Source organism: Olea europaea, chromosome 10 (assembly GCF_002742605.1).
Source record: "Olea europaea var. sylvestris chromosome 10, O_europaea_v1, whole genome shotgun sequence".
Taxonomy (NCBI): Eukaryota; Viridiplantae; Streptophyta; class Magnoliopsida; order Lamiales; family Oleaceae; genus Olea; species Olea europaea.
The window spans coordinates 41016839-41038104 of NC_036246.1; the positions used below are offsets into that span (position 1 = coordinate 41016839).

Sequence of the window (21266 nt, forward strand, 5' to 3'; positions counted from 1 at the left end):
AATGATTGGAGAAAGATTTTGGTCTGGTTCAAGATTTGGTGCAAAATTTGATTTAAAATAGTACAAATTTTGGTGTAGCGCTAGAAACGATCTTAGTACCCTTGCAACAAGTAATGGATATGGAATTGTGGCGGCAATCGTCGAGTTGGTTTTAGTAGTGGAGATGGTAGCATTGATGATTTTGCCATGGAGTGGGATGGTGACAACAGTGGTTCAATTTCAGCGTCCGATAGTGATTTGGTCATTAAGTGTTTAGAGAATGATGATTGATTTTCATTTTCATTTTTTTTTTCACTTTTTAATTTCTTATTTATTTTTCTAATTATTTTAACCGTTTTGAAGAAAATAAGGGAGAATGCCAATTTTACTCTTGTTGAAAAATGGTCAAAATTAGGTCGATTGTGAACTATGCAAGTTTTGAATGCAAATTATGCAAAGGTCCTTCAATTGCGTAGTTCTAAAGGTTAAAGGACAGCATTGTAAAAAATAAAAAGTTCTAAACCTATTTGCACCTTTGAAAAGGTTATGGACCCAAATGAAAATTTCCCATTTTCGTATGTCACTTTCCTATAATTTCTCATTTTATCTTGATTGTTCGTTTAGTTTTGGTCAATCGCCAATTAAGGATAAATCAGTTGATCGATTAAGCAAATTAATGCCAAATTTTAGAACAATATACTAAATTCACCCCTTCAAGGAATCGTTCATTTTTCAAGATCGATTCCATCAATAAATTTAAATTTTAGTTATTTTTTCTCGTAATTTGTGTTACTAACACGTGAATTCGTTATTATTTTATAAAAAAATACGCATTCTATACGCATTGAGGGCAACTTGCAATAAGCACGCTTAATTTTATATAGACAAAGGATATTAATTAATAATGTTGATTAACAAACAGACGTGTAGATCACGAAATATCATTTTTTTTAAAGAGAAATTTTAAAAAATGTTATTTTATTGTCTAATCAAGATTAATTATTTAGCTTCTTGGCATAAGTAGGAACCATGAAATTTATTATATGAATAAGATATAATGTGATTATCGTACTGTTAATATTTCGTTTTCTATTAGTTTATTACCGACATCGCACATCATGACTCATCCTGTCACCATAAATCATTAAATTAAAAATTTTAGTTCCTGGAAATGGAAGATATTTAATATGAAAATACAATATTTGTAGTTAAGAATTAATAATGAAAATTGCAATGAACATCAATTTAACAGCTTTATAAATACATGCATATATACATAAATAGAAAATTTGCATTTGCATTCTCTAAACATTGCCCCTTTGATGGTTCGACACGACTAAAATTTATCTATAATTATTAGATTTTTGAACTTTCAATTCAAGTGTATAAAGGACATGATTTGAACCCGTGACGGTTTGTACTTGAATTACCTCGCTGCCAAATTCATTCACATCCCTTCAATTGTTCTACAGTGTCATTGTAGCATTTTACATCATTAATTGTTCCGTTGATGTACAAATGAAATTTTTTAACTAGACGTGGAAGGGGGAAAAAACTACTCCATCCCCCGCTGGCAGAGGCAACTCCCCTAGGCTAACGTGCCCAGTTCGAAGATAAGAAATGTTATTCGGATTTTATTTTATTTATTTATTTATTTATTTATTTTTAATATTTGCCTATTTCAAAATATAATTTAGCTCAACCTAACATAATTTTTTAGTCTTGTCCTTGCAACATACCACCAGTCCAGTACAACCTCCCACCACCGCCACCACCACCTCCACCCCCTCACCCCATCTCCATATAATTTAAGCCGTAAATTTATGTGTACAACATTTATTTTCAAGAATAATCCCAAATTGTTACGAACATGCATGCAACTCATGCTAATAAATACATTTACATACGTAAACACACAAACAAATTAAAGAAAAGCAATGTTTTTGTTTTTATTTTTTTATATCTACTTCTTACATTTACTGCAGTTCAGAAATAACTCAAAAATTGCTAGGATATGAATTGAAGGAAAGTCCCATAACAGGAATGGCAAAAGATGTCTCCAAAAGCAACCTCTGTTGGAATGACTCGATTGTACCACTCCCATCAACAATGTCTTTCATCAAATTACAATAATATTCTTTGAGCTTTTTAAGCATAAGCGAGTGCTTCAACTTCAACCATCGCATCTTCACCCGCCGGAAAACTCTTATCAGCAAGAATCTGCCATGAGACTTCTTCCCACCGAGGCGGATTGCAGCCAGTTTTCTCCGCCGGAATGATATCTTGCAACGATTTGGCCATCGGAATGTGGTGGTCGAGTGGTGGCGGCGGCTGAGTGTCTGGATCAAGGGATCACAATCTGAGGACATTGTGAGTGGTAGGGGGCTGGAGGTGTGGATGGAAGGAGAGAGTTGACTATGAGAAAATAGAGGCAATTTGTAGTGTGCTTTTATAAGTAATAAATAGGTTCATGGGCGGTGGTGTATAAAGAGGTTCCTTGAACCTTACTTTGAAGGCAATTTTTTTTTTTTTTTTAATAATGTTACGTAGTCTCATTGGAGTTACAATTTCAGTATAAGTGACGCTAAATGATAGGCTGAATGAAATGTAAAATTAAATTATTTATTAATTCCATCTATCATTTAATGCTATATTAACACAATCTAAATTGAGATTGTAATTTCAGTGCGACTAAATAGCATTACTCATTTTTATTTTATTTTATTTTTTTTTTCAAGATTTTCATTGTTATGATATCATAGCTAATCTGTATCGTTGATATTCTCTGCCTTATTTGATACCCTAATTAGTTAAACCAACTTCTTAAATAATTAATATTTTAACTTATATGAGAAAACAAAAATAAGTCCCTTAAATAATTGAAAAAGTAAATAAATCAAGTTGTGGGTTAAATAATTGTAGAATATTTCTCATTTTTATATATATATAAAATAAACTTGTCATTATCTTGATTTGGAAGTTTCAAGGCAATTTTTGAAGAGAATTTTTAAATGTAAGATGCTCTATATTTAGAGAATCAATCCATGTAATTATGCTCTAATACACAGTAAAACCTTTATAAAATAATAATATTGGGATCGAGAAAAATTATTATTTTAAACGAGTTATTAATTTATTGATAAATGAATAATTTATTAATTTATCGATAAATGAATAATTTTTAATTTATAGAATATTTTATATTTCCATAACTTGTACTATTATATTTTAATTTACCATAATATTTGCAGTGATTCTTTTTTTTTTTTTTTTAAATATTGAATGTTGTAAAATTCAAAATTTAATCTGTAAGCACACCCATTAAAGAGGGAAAATTAAGGTATATGAATTGGCTCCAAAGTTTACTGATGATCATAATCCATATGATAGTGATGTTTTACTAACTATTTCTTCAAAAGAAGCATTTCAAGCCGTCATAACTTTAAATGATTATTTTGTACAAAATGGAAAAAAAAAAATGCTAAATGTAGTATGTGCATTGGAAAAATTTATGTATGAAATTGAGTTTGGTTTGAGTGCCAAAAAAAAAAAAATAATAATAATAATAATAAATACTTTTTATGCATATTTTGAAAAAGAAACGAATTTAAAAAAATGTTGTGTTAGACTTCCTGGCCGATGATAGGAGGTTAGATTTTGTTGCGGACATCTTGCCGAAAGGGAGTGTCTATTAACTAACCATTCCATAAGGCGTTCCTAGCCTTTTCATTCGATATAGTCTCACAAGTAACCAATTCAGCACTGAATTGTACGAAATAGTTCTTACGAGACTATTATTATTATTTTTTTTTTGATATCCAGGTATCCCAACTTACACCAAACTAAATTTTGTACCTCCAAGACCCTTGCCCCTAGAACCTTGGAGGGGGTAAATCGCGGGTTATGTCTCAACTGGATCACAGGTTCCCCCCATTGCCTGTACACTTCTGCGCACAAGAGACCCTCCTCCACAGTGATTGCTCCATACCAAATCTTTGGCTGCAGGTTCCCACCAGGAATCGAACTCTCCACCCTGCCGCTGGAAACAAGACAATGTTGATTGATCCACCAGTTGAGCTGTGCCCCGGAGGGCTCTTACGAGACTATTCTTCCTCTTACCTCATATAGTTCAACCTCATGGTCAATACTGTCCCTTCTGCTTCTAGCGAAGGCTTTTAGAAATGCCTTCTTCAACTATAGCCAGCTCCTAATTCAAGTGTTATATTGGATCACCCTTACCACTGTATTTTTTCATCACAGGATGGATAAAGTTATTCGAAATTGAAATCATCATCCAACTTAAATGATCTCATCAATCAATCTTCATATTCCTCATACAAAGCAATGTTACATGGAGCATTGAATAGGCTTTCTACTCTTCGACCTTCATGGCGATAGCTCAGGTATACTTCCTGTCATAAGTGTTCACTTAATCTGCAAACCTCTCCAAGGTAGGTTTATTTATCCGCCGTTCCTTTCATTTCTTTTTTGGCATACTATTGTAGGTTTTCCACACCTATAGGTAACTGTTGTTTTTCACAAAAAAATTGGTGATAGGTTCTACTTCATTCTCTTTGGATTCACCATACAGATTTACCCACAAATTTTCAAGCTTTGCACATAGACATGTATTGTCTGCCATTAGTGCCTCGAGGCTTTTTGCCATTTCTTGTAAAGTTTTCATCGTAGAAATTTTCTTCCGTAAGCGGCAATGTTGGGCTGGAGAAATGTCGATGTTCCCTCCCTCTGTCGTTTCTGGTTGGTATCATTGTTTATTGGATTTTCGTTGTTCTCTTCTACTGCAACTTTCAATACTTTAATGTACTTCGAATTTAGCTCGTCTGGCTCATTTTTTGTAGATTTCAAAGATCTTCAAGTTCAATGAATGAATTTGTGGATTTGTTTTGCTCAAGTTTCCCACAGAGAATGTCAATTTGTTGACGGTAAAATTACTGTCAACAAATTTCTCTCATCTAGCTAGGATTTTCTTCTCCTAAATTCTTTGATTTTGATGCTTAAACTTGTTCAACGGGACAAATGACTATTTGGAGGGAAATATTTGAATTTACATGATTTCCTTTTTTAGGTGAGAGTATTTACAGATTTCCTTAAAGGTTTTAGAAGCAAATAGATCATTCTGGAAGATAGCATATTGTGGTTGTTTAGTGGTGAATTGATAACTGATTCTGTTATATGTTCACATGTTATTCATTGGTATAAAAGTCATGCTTTTCAATTTATCCACGTGTATTTTAATAATGAATTTTGTCGTCATTGGGAGATAGTTCGCCCATTTTCTTCTGTGAGCCTTGTAATTACCTTTGCGTCTCTCTTGAACATCGCCCAAGGGGAGCGAACCCACAGCATAGATTTAAAGATTCAACAGCAGTTATGCACGTCCATTACCTATTGTGAAGTTGATGTCCTCTTTCACGGATCTTGGTTTTATATTTGTCATGAAGCAAATGGGGGCAGCCCAAGCATTTGTACGCTTTAATGATTGTACTTAGCTAGGTAAGCCTCCATCCTTTCTTGTACACATTTTGTTATCTGATATTTCGGGATAAAGCTCCATTCTTGATTCTTTAGAAAAAGGTTCTATGAAGACTCCAATTGGGCCAACTTGGATCTTTAATTTTGAAATTTTTAGTCTAGTATTCTAATTTCTTGATAATTTCGAATGTGTGGGGGACGTACATGATTATACCGACATGAATATTATTGTTTAAGCTTCTCTCGTTGTGTCAATACAACATGTTAAAAATACATAATAATATTATTTAGGGTAATTAGCATAAAACGTCCCTACCTTTCATGATTTTTATGAAAAACATTCATACCTTTCGTTTTTTGGCGCATTTCATCCTTACCTTTACATTTTATTGTGCAAAACATCATTTTCATCATTTTTCTCAGTAAAAAGCTATAAAATAACTAATATACCCTTCTATTTAAATAAAAAAAATAAAGAATTAAATGCAATCGTAGTTCCAAATAAAAAAAAAAAAAAATTCTTCACCTCCTCTTTTGAAATTTTTTTAAAATTGGAACTATGATTGCAATTAGTTCTTTATTTTTTTTTAATTTAAATAGAATGGTATATTAGCCATTTTATAACTTTTTATTGAGAAAAATGATGAAAAAGATGGTTTCCACAGGAAAAGGTAAAGGTAGGGATGAAATGCGCCAAAAAACGAAAAGTATTGAGTTTTCCAAAAAAATCATGAAAGGTAGGGACTTTTTGTGCTAATTACTCATATATTTGATATACTATACTGTACAACACTATACAATGAACAAAATTAAAATTTCATTTTTCTTAATCTTTTGAAGTCTAAACTGTTAAATATATTATCACTGTGCATTGTGAGTGAAATAACACTACTAATTGTTATTAATAGTTACTTTATGTGGTTCGCTAAACTTATTTTTCAAGGTTAATTATTTTGCTCGTGATTGAACTTTTCTCCAAGTTACTATAGTGTCCCTAAACTTCAAAGTTTTTCTCAATGGTGACTTAACTTCAAATTATGTTACCCTTTAGTAATTTGTTAGCATTCCGTCTCAAAAGGTTAATAAACATTCCCATATGGCACACAAGGTTTTGCGTGTCCGCTGTTCACCTTTGAAGAATGCCAAATCGGGCTAAATCGTGTAATTTATAGCTCGAATCACATTCTAAAAACCCATGTTTGCAAGAAATTTCTTGTGGTAAATAATTATGGGTAGCCATGAGATTCATGTTATTCGAAATATTTTGTTCAATATAGTTATGGTTTCTTACATAAAACTTGGATGGATAGTATACAAATCATTTTGATTATTGTAATTATGTTCAGTTGTTTTAAGTAAAATTAAAAAGATGACGAGTCAAATAATATGTATTATGTTCATCTTGATTTTTAATTATAAGGTTTTCTTATAGTCATCCATGTGCAAACCAAAGTTCATGATTTAGTTTGGCTGTTTTCATGAGATAAGGTCTGAAAATTAAATGATTCCACTTTTGGTTAACTGGGGAGTGCTTATACCAAACTTGGATCAAAATGTCATCATAATTGCTTTTGTAATTAATAAAAATGGATAATGTTAAAGCCTCTATTCTGGATTTCTATTTCTATATGTATGCAGACAGCCAGCCATATAAAGGGGAGTTAGCTTATTTGAGTCTGAATGTGTGATAGATAAATAGGTCTTTTGAGAGAGTTGGAATTTGTCTCATATACCCCTATTTTTGGTCATTCCCGCCTTCGTTTTTCATATTGCTTTGGGATCATTGTAGTCACCATCCAGAGGTGAGTTCTGCTATCCATTTTTGCTGTCCAATCAATTGCAAAATTGACACCTCATGGAAAATTGAAGTTGTCGTCAATTTTTATTTTTAAAACTAAAGTTGTTGTCAATGTTAATTTTTCAAGTTTAACATTAATTTTAATTGTTCATGACATGTCAATTTGCAATTGGATGGACAGCAGATCTCAATTCCACCATCTGATTAGGTGTAGACAATCACGCTTTTTCATTTTCACTGCAATAGCCGGTGGCTTTGATCTCTAGGTAATGCTTTTATTCAGCTCCGTCTGTGCATTTCAGCAGCTAAGGACTCCATTCTATGTTGATTGGAATTATGTCTTTTTAGCATATAGGTATGGGCACCAGCAACTCTGTTGGTAGAAGAGTTTCTTTTTAGAATTAAGCTACTTGTATATTTCATGATGTGTAAAACTCGAGGCCATTGATTGTTTTAAGTGTTGTTAAAATTAATGACAAAATTGTGTGCCACATTAACAAAGCTATCAGTCATGATATTTCTTTTTATCCTCTGTTGGCTAACATTAACTAAAAGGGAAGTGTTACATATACATAATTGTCTACATAATGGTATTCAAAATTACACGTGGTACTAGATCCAATTTTTAATTCAAATCTCACACTTGCACATTAACAACCGGATGATTGCGATATAATATTATGAACACCATTATGTGTAATAATTATGTACAAGTAAAATTTTTCAAACTAAAATAGAGCCTAAGATGGATTTCTACTAGTCTTATTCTTTTTTATCAATGAATGTAAACTATATTCTCAAGCCAATCATATCAAAGTAGATATAAAATTACACCGGCATTCTCAGGCAAAAGACGAACAACCAATAAAACCTAGAGACCCAAAGCAAAGGACTTATATTGATACAAAACGTTTGGATACAAAGAAAATATAACTTTGTACACGTGTATTTTGATCCATCGAACACTACTATCATCAAGCATTCTTAGGTCTTTAAAAATCGACCTATTCCTTGCGTCCAAATGTGTTAAACGGTAGTCACAAGTGCAATACATTTCGTTTTGCTATGCCAAGTAATGCCCCAACTCTCCTTTTTAATCCATTTCATTACACTTTGAAGTGTAGATATAGATGGCCTAAGACCAACCCATGCACATATTTTTCCCCAAATTGATTAGCTGAAAGAGCATTCGAAAAAAGGTGGGTCGTGGTCTCACCCCGTGAGCGTACAGAAACTACATCTGCCGTCAATCTCTAAGAATTGCAATCTGTCCGCTGTCAACAACTTCGAGTTGATTGCTAACCATGCAATAAATGCATGCTTTGGAGTCACATACGCATTCCAAAATGTTAACCCAAATGTTGGCAACATGTCGGGGCTAAGGGTGCAAATGAGATATTGAAATCCTGAATTGGCTTTTACTTGAAAGCACAAGATTCTGCTCGTGGCGTTTTGCGCCAGTACAGGCGAATATTCGTTGCTGGAAAAGGATCAAGGGGATCTCCGAGCATGTAAGAGAGGGGATTATCCATTCGAATAAAGATGAATTTAAACAAGCATCATCAAGTCATCTTGGCATGTAAAATACACCACTTTTAAAGTGCGTTGAGCATTTCAAATATGTACACAAAGCAGTCAAATAAGTTAAAACATTGCAATTCAGAAGCATCACTTTGCTCTTTATTTGGGCAGAAGATATCTTGTAAATCTGCAAAGGATTATCAGTTCAATAACGATACACTTTCTTGATGCCCTGCTCATTCTAACCTTATTTTACAACAGAATTGACGAAAGATAATGAACGTGAAAATTTCAACATTAAGATCACATCGACACCGCGGAACTCAGACGCCATGATGCTGCGATCGGGCTCCTGACAAGGTGGACACCATCGGTCCACTCAATCGATCCAAATGCTGCCTTTGGAACGCTGCCAACTTCCTCCACTCCAACACCACTCGTAAACGTAACCTCGTACGCGAGTGAATCGTTCTCCTCGCTGAACACCAACTTACTAGGTGAAACGCTCACCTCCACATTCGGTGGGGGATTCACTTTCACCTTGTACACAGGATTCGACTGTTTCCCTACGTTCTTAACCACTCTCTTGTACTTGACGACACTGTTTTCACCACTGAAAACCACTGAAAATGAAGGGTAATTCAGGTTTCCAGGAGTTCCCAAACTATTTGCATCACAATCCGCCGAAGCAGTTGTGAAAACAGAAATCCTTTTTGAATCATACCCAATGGAGCATAAGAATCCAAGATAATCCCTCAAACCCAAGTCATAAACCAACCCCGGATCCAATGCTCGGTTAGGATCGACGTGCCCCGACCCGTGAATAAATGGGGTTGACTCTTTTCCAGTTGCAAGGTCGGTAAAATTGCTACCGCAGTTATCCAAGTTGTAAGCCGTCGTCATCAAAGCAGATTTGATTGCAGCAGGCGACCATTTGGGATAGGCCTTCCGCAGAAGGGCGGCTATGCCACTGACGTGAGGACACGACATTGAAGTGCCGGAAATGATATTGAAATCAACTTTCCTTTTGTCCGTCTCCAAATCTGTTGGGCCAATGTACCCCGTCCATCCAGCAAGAATGTTCACTCCCGGTGCAATGACATCCGGTTTCAGAATCTCCACCGTCCGGTAATTAGGGCCACGGCTCGAGAATGAAGCAACACGAGGAGCAGAGGGTGAGCGACTGATAACAGTCCCCCTGAACTTAATAGTGGCAGTTGGCGATGGATCAGAGCGTGCATAAGCTCGGATTTTGTCACCGGCGATTTGTCCCACCATAGTTGCTGGGATGAAATGCGCGTCAGCCAGAAGTTCTTCACCAGAATCAGCTAAATTGGCCATTATCATTCCAGCACCACCGGCGACATGGACAGCGTTTCCTTTCTCAACTCTAGCGTTGCCTCCTCGATCGCATATCACGATTTTTCCGGCGACTTTTGCAGAATCGAGGCTACCTGAATAGCAATATCTGCTCCCACAATCTGCAGCATAAACCAAGGGCAGCATCTCATCGCTTAGCTCCTCACCAGAGTACAACGAAACGCCACCGTAAATCCTCCCATCACCGAGCGTCACATCAGCCGGAAACTCCCGGTCCAGAGTGGAAGCGCCAACTGTCAAAATCCACGGAGCAATATTCACCGCGGTATACGGATCAGGGCCGGAATTCCCGGCAGAGCACGAAACGACAATTCCGTGTTCCGCGGCACCGAAAGCTCCAATGGCAATCGAATCATAATCATAAGGCGGTGGATGACCATTAGCACCAACTGAAAGCGAAATCACATCAACACCATCTTCAATAGCTTGATCCATTGCTGCTAAAATATCCGAATCGTAACACCCAGATGCCCAGCAAATTTTATACACGGCTATTCTAGCCTTAATAGCCATTCCTCTAGCTTCCCCTTTCGCATACCCGAAAAGGCTAGCGTTCGTCACTCTAGATCCAGCTGCTGTGGATGCAGTGTGAGTTCCGTGGCCTTCTGTATCCCTTGGAGACTTCGACTCATTAGACTCTTCCATCGTTGTACCTCGTGAAGCTGAGTAGCCTAAATAAAAAGCTCGGGCGCCAATAATTTTCTTGTTACAGGCTGTTGCTGGGAAATCCGGGGTAACCACACAACCACCTTTCCATTTTCCCGGGACCGGTGAAAGTCCCTCATCGGAAAAACTCTGCCGTTCCGGCCAAATCCCAGTGTCAAGCACACCAACAATCACATCATCAGCATAATCAGAATTGGGCCAGAGCCCAAAAGAATCCTCTAGGCCAAGAAAGCGTGGAGTATGAGTAGTATGTAAATACCTTGGCTTGTCAGGTATTACAGAGAGAACCCCACGTACATGGCGGATCTTGGCGGCTTGGTCAACGGTGAGCCGAGCCGAGAATCCCTGCACAGCATGGCTGTAGGAGTAAAGAATCTTGGAAGGGTGATTAGGGGTGTCAACAGATCGGACGATGGAGGTGTACCAATAATGGTGGGTGGAGAAAATATGGGGCTTGGAAGATTTTGCCACGTGGATGATGAAGGTTTCTTGGCCGTCCGATGATAGTGCAGATGGGAGTAGAAATAGAGAGATAATGAAGAGAGAGAGAAACGCCATTAATGGAGAGAGGAAGCAGAAGGAAGAAGAAAAATATTTCATTTTTGTTTTCTGCTTCCTAGGAGAGTGGAGTGGAGGAGGAGACAAACGTGTGCGTATGCTTTCTCTCATATAAATATAGGTAAGAATGCTGTAATAGGCTAAGAAATTGGAGTTGGTTGGTCTTTATTGGGCCACGTTTCTATTTTTTTTTGGCGCGTAGGTGTGTGGAAATGGCATTAGAGGTCACTCCACTTCAATTTGTTTCAATTTGACCGAAAAACTTGTAGTTTTGTTCATTTTGATCACCTGGTTTATTCTACTCTATATTTTTATCTACAATGCAAGGCGAATACTTTCCCCAAATTATTCAATTTCTCGAAGCAAGAAGAAATTTGTCAAATTTAAAAAATAAAAAAAAGGGCACCTCCCTTTAAAGAACAAAAGATTAGACAGTTTTGAACTTTTTTTCTTTTTTAAACAAAAAATTTCAAATTTTACAATTTTTTTTTTTAAAATTGTGGGTTGTGGCCTGCATTTTGCAGATTGTTACATCAACCACCAGAAACCTGCAAAGTTACAAATTTTATTAGTTTTGGTAATTTTTTAGAAAATGAATTTGTCAAATTGGGAAAAAAAAAAAAAAAAGGTTTGATGATCGAATTGAAGCAAATTGAAGTCAAATTACCATAAAGATCCGTTTGATTGTAATGATGGAATTTGGATGAAGAGAAAATAAATTTTAAGAAATTGAATTGTCTAGAAATTATTTTCCTGAAAATTGTAAAATTGTAAATTATTGCGTTTAGTTGGTATAATTTTTCACATGTAAAATGTTGAAATAAAAGTTTTTTTTTATGTTCATTTGATTTTGTTTTACATGAAAATTGTCTATTAAAGATATAGAATTTATTGGTATTAAGGATGAAATTTGTTTCCATTGCCAACAAAAAAAAATTCAAAAAAATCATTTATCTTTTTGCGTTCGTTTGACTTTGTTTTACATGAAAATTGTCTATTAAAAGGAAATATTTGTTTACAGTAATTATTAAAATTTGTTTTCATTGCCCAAAAAAATTTGAAAAAAAAAATGCTATAGTAATCGAGAATTCCGATTCTCACCATTTTGGTGAGTATTGGAATTCCTTGAAAAGCAAGAAAAATTCTAGGTGGCATAAAAAACTAGAAAATAAATTCAATGAAAAAATAGAGCCATCAAACAAATAAGAACATGGAATTGGAATTAATTTTCCATTTTCCATGAAAAATTTGTGTATATCAAACATTCCCTAAATGTTTTCCTAGTTTGTCACGTTTATCATTTCGTTGTTTCAACTTTTTCTCATTTTTCTAATGGGTTTCTACATTTTATTTTCTTTGTCCCGACAGCAATTGGCCCAAAAAATGTTTGTATTCATTTTCATTTTATCTTATCTTTTCCTGTCACGTTCAATAATTTTGAGCTATTCATTTTGTATAGACGACTGACATGGATGTAAATATCTTGCAAGGTTGTATTGGGACGGTATTCAATGAGTAACTACGGTTGTTTCTTTTATACTATCGTCTATGGGTTACCGGATCGGGATATTGCAAAATTGTTGAACTCACTATTTTTATTGAACCACAAACTCGTGATTAACATTTTGATCCTGCTTATCATTCAAGATTTGGGTTTGGAGATTTTTTTTGGTAGAGCAGGGTCGTGGAGGAGGCTGGCCGAAATTGTGTTAATGTTAATGACAACAAAGAAGATGATGACCAATGTATCAAAGGCGGCGATGGACGATGGTGGGGGTGGTCCTTGACAGTGTCTTTAGGAGATGGCAAGGGGCTATCAATTTTACTTTTATCTTTTCTTTTTTTCTACTTTTTTCTAAACCTAATGTTGAATTTTTTAATAGGGGAATGATGGTCTTTTCAACAAAGTTCGACTTTCCAAAGATCAAGCTAAGTAGCTAACACTTTTCCTATCGCAATAATCTAATCTCATAATGTATGAGAAGTCCAATTCTCATTATTTAAAGGTTAGGTCATCATTTCCAAACTACTTGATATATTAGAATTTGAGTTCTAATTTTCCCTTGTACATAGTACACATCTTTTGAGAAATTTGTACAAATATTTTGATTCCAATTAGTACAATATAATAAATGTGGAGTACAGAACGTACTACTAAGGATTCACAAAGTACATGCAATCACATGTAATGAATATCCGAAAAACATTTGTATAATCGGTAAATTAAATTATGGGGATATGCTGGCTGTACAAGTCCTGTAAAACATGGCCAGTATAGGCCACACACATTTTTGTGGGTGGGTGATTTTTTATTTTTTTTTAAATAATCACCCACGTCCACCCACCCACGCTCCCTCCCTCCAAACATTAATGCTGGCCTATACAAACCTCGTGAAAGTTGGCTTGTACAGCCAGCATTAATCTAAATTATATTGAACTCTAAACAAGCAAAAACTGTTAACGTGTAGCAAACAATGTTGTTTGTTTACTAATTAAACAAGGTATGTAATGGAAGTGTAAAATTATGAGTTTTGAGTTGTGTCATGTCCAAATTTCCAGCTCGAGGCTCATGATCCAACATGCCTTAATAAAGAATCAAGACTTTTCAATAACTAACGCTTGAATATCACCTAAACTAGTATGGCGATAAATAATATTATGTCAATACACAATAGCCCCAGAATTAACATCAGTAGGAAATAGGGATCACCCACATTATAGACCCAAACTTATCTTCTCACTGTATCAGAAATGGCCCACAATAATAGAAATAATTAATTAAAATATGTTGATAATTGATAATTCACCTACTGATGTTAATTTAACACGATCTGGCAAGGTGGCTTTCTCGTTAAGTGTAGGCTCCCTTAGCTCAGGTTAAGCGGTTCAGTGACAATGGCTAGCAAGCACCACGGCTTGTATTCGGGCTAACAAGTGGCCTTGAACACCAATCTACCTCATCTTGATCGAGAAAATGTTGCAGGTCTAATGAAACACGTTTTGCACAACTTAAGTCCTTGCCTAGCTATTGACAAAGATGGCAAGACAACCGAATTTGAATTTTTACAAATGTTCAAGCTAGATATTTTAGTCACATCAAACAACTTATTAATCGTAAATAGTCCAGCATTCATATAAACAATAGGGTTTCAATGGAGTAAATGACACACTAAAAATTATTTTTCTTGTGGTCACGAGTTAGGTGAGGAAGACTAAATAGGATTATCGGTCCAATTTAGTTGATATATTGTAACATGTTGAAGCATCCAAAATATTATTATTTGAAGTTTCATATTAAACAATGAACCTTATTAAGGCACTGTTTGAGCTCCATTTTCACTTCATTAAAATGAAAAATATGACCGTTATCCATTACATCAAGCTACCATTTTTGAATTTCTATATCTTGTGTGGGGCCCATAACAACTCTATTTTTCATTCTCATTTTACAAATAATTTGGCTCAAACGAGCTCTAAGGGGAGTATCTCTTAGCTATGAAGCTGCCGGTAAATGCAGCATATAAAGTTGCCCGAGCTTTTCCTCGACTCGGGCCAAAAAAAGCTCGTCTTAAAAAAGCCTGAATCGAGCCCGAGCCGAAAGTCAAGGCTCACAGGCCGACTCGACTCGACTCGTTGACACCCTTACCATCATCTACGGGTTACAGAATTATGATATTGCAAAATTGTCTCACTCACTATTTTTATTTTGAACCACAAACTCGTGATTAACATTTTGAATCCTGTTTGTTGTTCAAGATTTGGGTTTGGAGATTTTATTTGGTAGAGCAAGGTCGTGGAGGAGGCAAGCCGAAATTGTGTTAATGTTAATGACAACAAAGAACATGATGAACAATGCATCAAAGGCGGCGATGGACGGTGGTGGTGTGGTCCTTGACAATTTCTTTAGGGGATGGCAAGAGGCTATCAATTTTACTTTTATGTTTTCTTTTCTTTTCTTTTTTCTACATTTTTCTAAACCCAATGTTGAATTTTAATAGGGGAATGATGGTTTTTTCAACAAAGTTTGACTTTCCAAAGATCAATCTAACCCTTCTCCTAACTCACTAATCTAATCTCATAATGTATAATAAGTGAGAGGTTAGGTAATCATTTCCAAAATTCTTGAAATATTAGAATTTGAGTTCTAATTTTCCCTTGTATATAGTACACATCTTTTGAGAAATTTGTTCAAATATTTTGATTCCAATTTTAGTACAATATAATAGATGTGTACAGAACGTACTACTATGGATTCACAAAGTACATGCAATCACATATAATGAATATCCAGAAATGATCTATATAATCGATCAATTCAATTATAGTAAACTCTAAAGAAGCAAAAATTGTTAACGTGTAGCTGACAATTTTGTTTGTTTACTAATTAAACAAGGTATGTAATGGAAGTGTAAAATTACAAGTTTTGAGTTTTGTCATGTGCAAATTTTCAGCCCGAGGCTTGTGATCCAACATGCCTTAATAAAGAATCAAGACTTTTCAATAAATAACACTTGAATATCACCTAAACTAGTATGGCGATAAATAACATTATGTCAATGCACAATAGCCCCGAGAAAGGGAAGTGGATTTTTCTTGGAAGATAGAGAAAAATGTATTTTGATGAAAATAAGAATCAAACGGGGCCTTAATCTTAGTACGAGGAACAATATTTGGATAAAAGGTCTAAAAGGGTATGTTACGACCTTTATGAAACAATGATTATAAAACAATTGTTTACATACCCAAAGAAGCTTCCACTTGAACATTTTGGACACGAATTCTCCTCAAGAAACGGTTGTACTAGCAGCAAAGACCCATCCATCACGAACAACAAACTCAGCAGTCAGCACATTGCACTTCTTTGACAACCGGAACAAGATAGCAAATCAATGACAGTTTTTAGCCGAACTTCTCCCTGCTCAGTACTATAGTCCCAAGATAGCAGATTCAAGATTTCAGTAGGAAGACGGCCAAAAGGCAAATCCTAAAAACAACATAAAACTATAGATCTCAAAGTTATGAAATATAGTTGAACGTTTAACACAAGTTATGGACAGGTTAAAGGTTTCTCCAGACATATGCATACATGATATTCCAGGGTTCCCTTCGAAATCAAGCAAGAGAAGGTTTACGCTAAAAGCATTATAAAAACAACAGAATCAATTCTATGAAGGAACCAAAATGTATTCTCTCAATTTGACTCATTACTGAGACAAGTGTTGCCAACCAAATATCTTGGCGCAGATAAGTCCTCTTCCTGGCCCCCCACCACACACAAGGCAACAGCAAACAATTTCAATTCACCATTGGACTAGGAATGGAATAGTCTTTCTATATTCAGTGGTTTTTTGAGTCATATAGCCATACAGTAGAGATACCATAGGACAACTAGAGTCAGATAGAAGGAAGTAACATGAGCAGGAGAAGGTATTAAAAGTAAAACATTGATTTGATAAATTTTCCCATATGCTGATCAGTGGAAGGTGCTTTTATCATATGCAAAATCATCTCCTCGCTAAAAATACTCTTAGCATATGCATAAAACAAGTATTTTGATGTCTAACCCCAGAAATAGAACGAAGATCTTTCTTCTCCAATGCCAGATAGGTCAGTGAAAGCATTACATGCATAAAATTAAGAAGGTATAGAGAAATGCATAGCAGCAGAGGCATGTCAAAAGGCATTTATTCAGTGCATGGATTTTTATTAACTTTCCAAATACTAGTTTGGACTAAATTTGAGACCTAATGTAGTAGAATTTACTAGCGGAATACCATAACATCGATAACAATGAATGCAACAAGAAGGACATCATCGTTATGAAAACTTAATATTCATCAAGTCGAGAAAGGAAATTGTTCTCTAACATACAATGCTCACAAGTGCCAAATTGAAATTTGTATTGCAAAGAAGATTCCTTATGTGATATCAGTTTTATCACCAAAAACTCATTCAGGGTCCATAGATGCTTTAACTTTAATCGTCCCAATGAACAGAAGAAGATTGGAAACAATAGTGTTAATGAAGTAGCTACATGTATGTAAGACTAGATAAAAATGAATAACCAGATCATCAGTGGTCAGCAAACTTTGACAAAATTGGAATCAGTAAAATCCAAGACAGCGATACAGGGAGAAGATTACAATAAACAAAAATGTCCACAGTTTTCTCTATAAATTGGTGACGATTTAGTGGCTCCATATACAAAAATATAGGGCTTTGACCTTCAATGAATATATGGTACATATGAATGAGCACATATGTATCATTTAAATCTAATCTTCAACACACTCCATTTTTTCCCCATCAAAGCGTAACACATACAATTTCAATAAGTGGGTGATGGTGAGATTTATGCTCTATGAAATCATATTGAACCACTTCATGTAAGACCTTAAGCTGTTAGAGAGTGGCTCATGTATATCATTTAAATCTTGTCTTCAACAAGCACATTTGAAGGGAAAACTTACTAAGTTAAAGGATTCCAATCACTTTAGACTCCAAAATATATAACCTAAAAAAGTCACATCTTCACTCAGAATCCTGAACATCAGAGGTCGCCACAAAATCCTGCAGTTCCTGCAAATGTGAATACAGCCACACAGATGGAAAAATGGCAATTTCCTGCACAGCTCTGACTAGCTAGTCAACGAATTGAAAACTCAATAAGATGCCACACATCAAAACTAAGAAGAGAAACTTCCCATTAATGACATGATATTTCTATTCATATCCAACAATTTATGATCTACAGGATTTGCAGCAGTCACGATCGATGAAAATGATTAACTAAAACGTGAGGAAGCATTAGTTGCAATATGAGGGGACAGACAAAAGTTTGTGCAAAAATGAATTCAAACATCATACACCACCATTAAAATTGACAAGCCAGAATTAGCCACATATAAAATCCAATAGTACATGACACAAAGGTCTAAAGAAACCGACACGCCAGTATTAGCATCATGTCATAATACTTCACTGTTGCACGCATAAATCATAAACATTACCCTGACAAACCCACATAAAAAGAAATAACATGATAAGATTGTATGGCATAGAACAAATCACGCATGTTGACTGTGAATTAAAATATTAGATAAAAACAATGAATAGAAAACTCTGTTTAAATCTATAAGAACAACAAGCTAGGTAATGCACCCATAATATCACTTGTCCATATGACCTGTCTTCTCCAAACACAACAATGTATATAAATACAAATAGCTCTTATATGACCACCAGAAGAATGTCTCCTAGATTATTCTTAAATAAATACAGGCATAGCAATCTAGACTATTTCAATTTTCGTGGGTCAAGTAATCTTCGAATTTACATTCTAACAGTACATGATATCAGCTAAGACCAGCGAATGGAAACATTCCCATAGCAGAGCCCACGCTGAAAGAGAGAAATATCAAATATATGGCAACTAGGCCTGCGCCAAGCATCCTGCTTGGACGCATGTTATTTCTGGGTAAAACAATGAGTGCCCAAATAATTCCTAAAATGAGAAATCCCAAGGTGAAATACAAGCTTCTATCACTTGGGAGCACAAAGGGAACAGGTTTCTCAGACCAGGCTCCCAGCAGCATTGAGATGCCCAATCCAATAAGCGTGTTGAAAATAGGACCTGCATAACATCCGGACATTGCAATCTGTACGCCATCCCCACCATTCAGTGACAAAGCAACGTTTGAAACCAAATCACCCATCGAGTTGCCCCAAGCCAATACAGTTAACCCAAGGATCGAAGGATTGACACCTAGAACCACACCAAATCCAACAAGTAGAGCAACAAGCTCATTTGCAATCATGTAAAACCAAACGATACTCATCACAAATCCTCCTAAAACCCATGGAAGTAAAAACTTTTGAGGTGGACGCTCTGGACTTGTGCGCTTATAAGTAAGAATACAAAGCGTGCATCCAACTGAAACCCCGATGAAGTACGCAACTATTCTACTTTGAGAACCCACACCATCTTGTGAACTCCACAGGTAAGCAAGAAGAATTGGAGCCAATAGAGCACTTCCCATAGCATATGGCTTAGACCAAGTTTCCTCCTCCACTAGGGGAATTGTGAGCCGCCTTGGTACAGTCAGAGGCAACTCCAGAAGGGAAAATAACTTCGAACAGGAAAATGACGGCCGTTCAATTTCTCTGTCTTCATCATTCCATCCCCACAAAGACTTGTCACCATCAGGGATCTTCAGCACCTGGTTTGAATATATTGCAACATTAGAAGCCCACATCCACTGAGGCAGGGAACTATGGGACTGGGCACCAACACTTTCAGTCTCAATGTCAAGCAACGAGCTGGAGATGGGTTCATCCTCTAGATTTCCATGAGAAAATACACTTCCTCTTACAGGAAGCAAAGGAGTAACAGCGTCCAGTTTCAACCTCTGCACTTGTTCCCTCAAAATCTCATTGGCAGCCACTGCAAAGGCATACAGAATATAAATCGATACAAATGCAATGGCAGCGCCGACAGTCACTTCACCGACAATCAAGATCCAAAAAAGAGCCACAACGGCAAACATAAAAAATACAGTATCCCTTATAAAGCACTTCTTGTCAATCTGAATATCCTGATCTGCTATACAAAGGGAAACAGCCCCAACAACAATGCAAGTAACAAACACTGCCCCTCCTAAAACACTATTAAGGCCCACCTCTCCCGTGCCAGTACCCAAAAAAGCAGCAATACTCGCAAACACATCTGGAGCACCATTTCCAAGTGGAAGCAGAGTTACACCGGCCACAGTGGGAGATAGCTTCAGAAGAGTTGAAAGCTTTTCCAAAGAACAGCAAAAGTAATCTGCCGCGGTGTTGCCTAAAAGATAGAACAATGCAGCAAGCCAAGCCCCCAACACCAAAAATGCCCATGCACTCTCAACGCAATCACAATAATAAAACTTCAAGTAATCAAAAAACCCATCTGACGAGCACTGCGGATGGGCTCTCAGGAACTCACAGCTACTACCATAGCCATTGTGATCAGACAACCCCGCACAAAATTCAGCCTTCTTTACATCCAAATTATTAGGATCGGAGCCATTCACAATTGAAGAATTTGCACTTAATTCAGCCATTTCTCTACGGTTCAGGAATTTGTTCCGCAAATCGGAATAAAGCCCTCTAGCTGATACTGAATCCGAGTGCTTTGCAAGTGGGTTTCTCACAATATCTTCCCGATTGTAAAACAAGAAAATCAAAACTAGGGCACATAACCCATTGAAAATCCCACGAAGATGGGGACTTCTTTTACTATAAAATCCATTTAACTGCCTCATTTTTTCCCGATAATTCACTTGAATATCTCTCGTATCAATATCATTAACAGCAACAGAAATTTCCAAAACCTAATTCGAAAATCAAGCTAATCAAAATCAAGTCTAGAATAAAGAAACCCTAGTTAAGAAAATGAAAATTCTTCCAGAACCGGAATAATCTCGATTTTGGCACGCATAGTGAGGAATTTTAATTGATCAACGGGTTGAGAGAAATGAGAAGTTAGGGTTCACGGATGAGCATACAGGATAATGGAATTTATTTGTAGGTTTGTTGAGTAAAATTTTGTTTTGATGCTTTTCTTGATCTTAAGCTTTTTTCATCTTCAACAATTTTCCCTTTTCTTTTTCGCCGGAAATTTTTCTTTTTTGATCGTCTCGTGTCCGGAAATTAACACTAAGGATGAGTACAATAATAAGAGAAAAATGGATAGCACTTGTTTGGGCTGAATTAAAATGTGTTTTCTATAAAAAAAAAAAAAATGAATTCTGAAATAGTAATGATTTTAAAGGATGTTGGTATGTTGATAAAATCAGATTATATCAACAATCAAAATAGAAAAATCTAATTTTCA

The 21266-nt window shown here is 35.8% G+C and overlaps 3 protein-coding genes across 3 annotated transcripts; all 3 read right to left on the reverse strand.

The window, feature by feature from the left end:
• Positions 1 to 1819: 1819 nt before the first annotated feature.
• LOC111402777 lies at positions 1820 to 2432 on the reverse strand. Its single transcript, XM_023031112.1, has one exon. The coding sequence runs from the start codon at positions 2346 to 2348 to the stop codon at positions 1977 to 1979; it is 372 nt and encodes a 123-aa protein (XP_022886880.1). The 5' UTR covers positions 2349 to 2432; the 3' UTR covers positions 1820 to 1976.
• A 6461-nt stretch (positions 2433 to 8893) lies between these two features.
• Positions 8894 to 11521, reverse strand: LOC111402276 (subtilisin-like protease SBT1.4). The gene has a single exon (XM_023030450.1). The coding sequence runs from the start codon at positions 11504 to 11506 to the stop codon at positions 9095 to 9097; it is 2412 nt and encodes an 803-aa protein (XP_022886218.1). The 5' UTR covers positions 11507 to 11521; the 3' UTR covers positions 8894 to 9094.
• Positions 11522 to 18471: 6950 nt separating this feature from the next.
• LOC111402277 (cation/calcium exchanger 4) lies at positions 18472 to 21266 on the reverse strand. Its single transcript, XM_023030451.1, has one exon. It carries the CDS (start codon positions 20692 to 20694, stop codon positions 18751 to 18753), a length of 1944 nt encoding a protein of 647 aa, XP_022886219.1. The 5' UTR covers positions 20695 to 21266; the 3' UTR covers positions 18472 to 18750.

Bases quoted from the DNA above. Each gene is read 5' to 3' on its own strand.
- LOC111402777 (XM_023031112.1), bottom strand. From the start codon at position 2,348: ATGTCCTCAGATTGTGATCCCTTGATCCAGACACTCAGCCGCCGCCAC.
- LOC111402276 (XM_023030450.1), bottom strand. From the start codon at position 11,506: ATGAGAGAAAGCATACGCACACGTTTGTCTCCTCCTCCACTCCACTCT.
- LOC111402277 (XM_023030451.1), bottom strand. From the start codon at position 20,694: ATGAGGCAGTTAAATGGATTTTATAGTAAAAGAAGTCCCCATCTTCGT.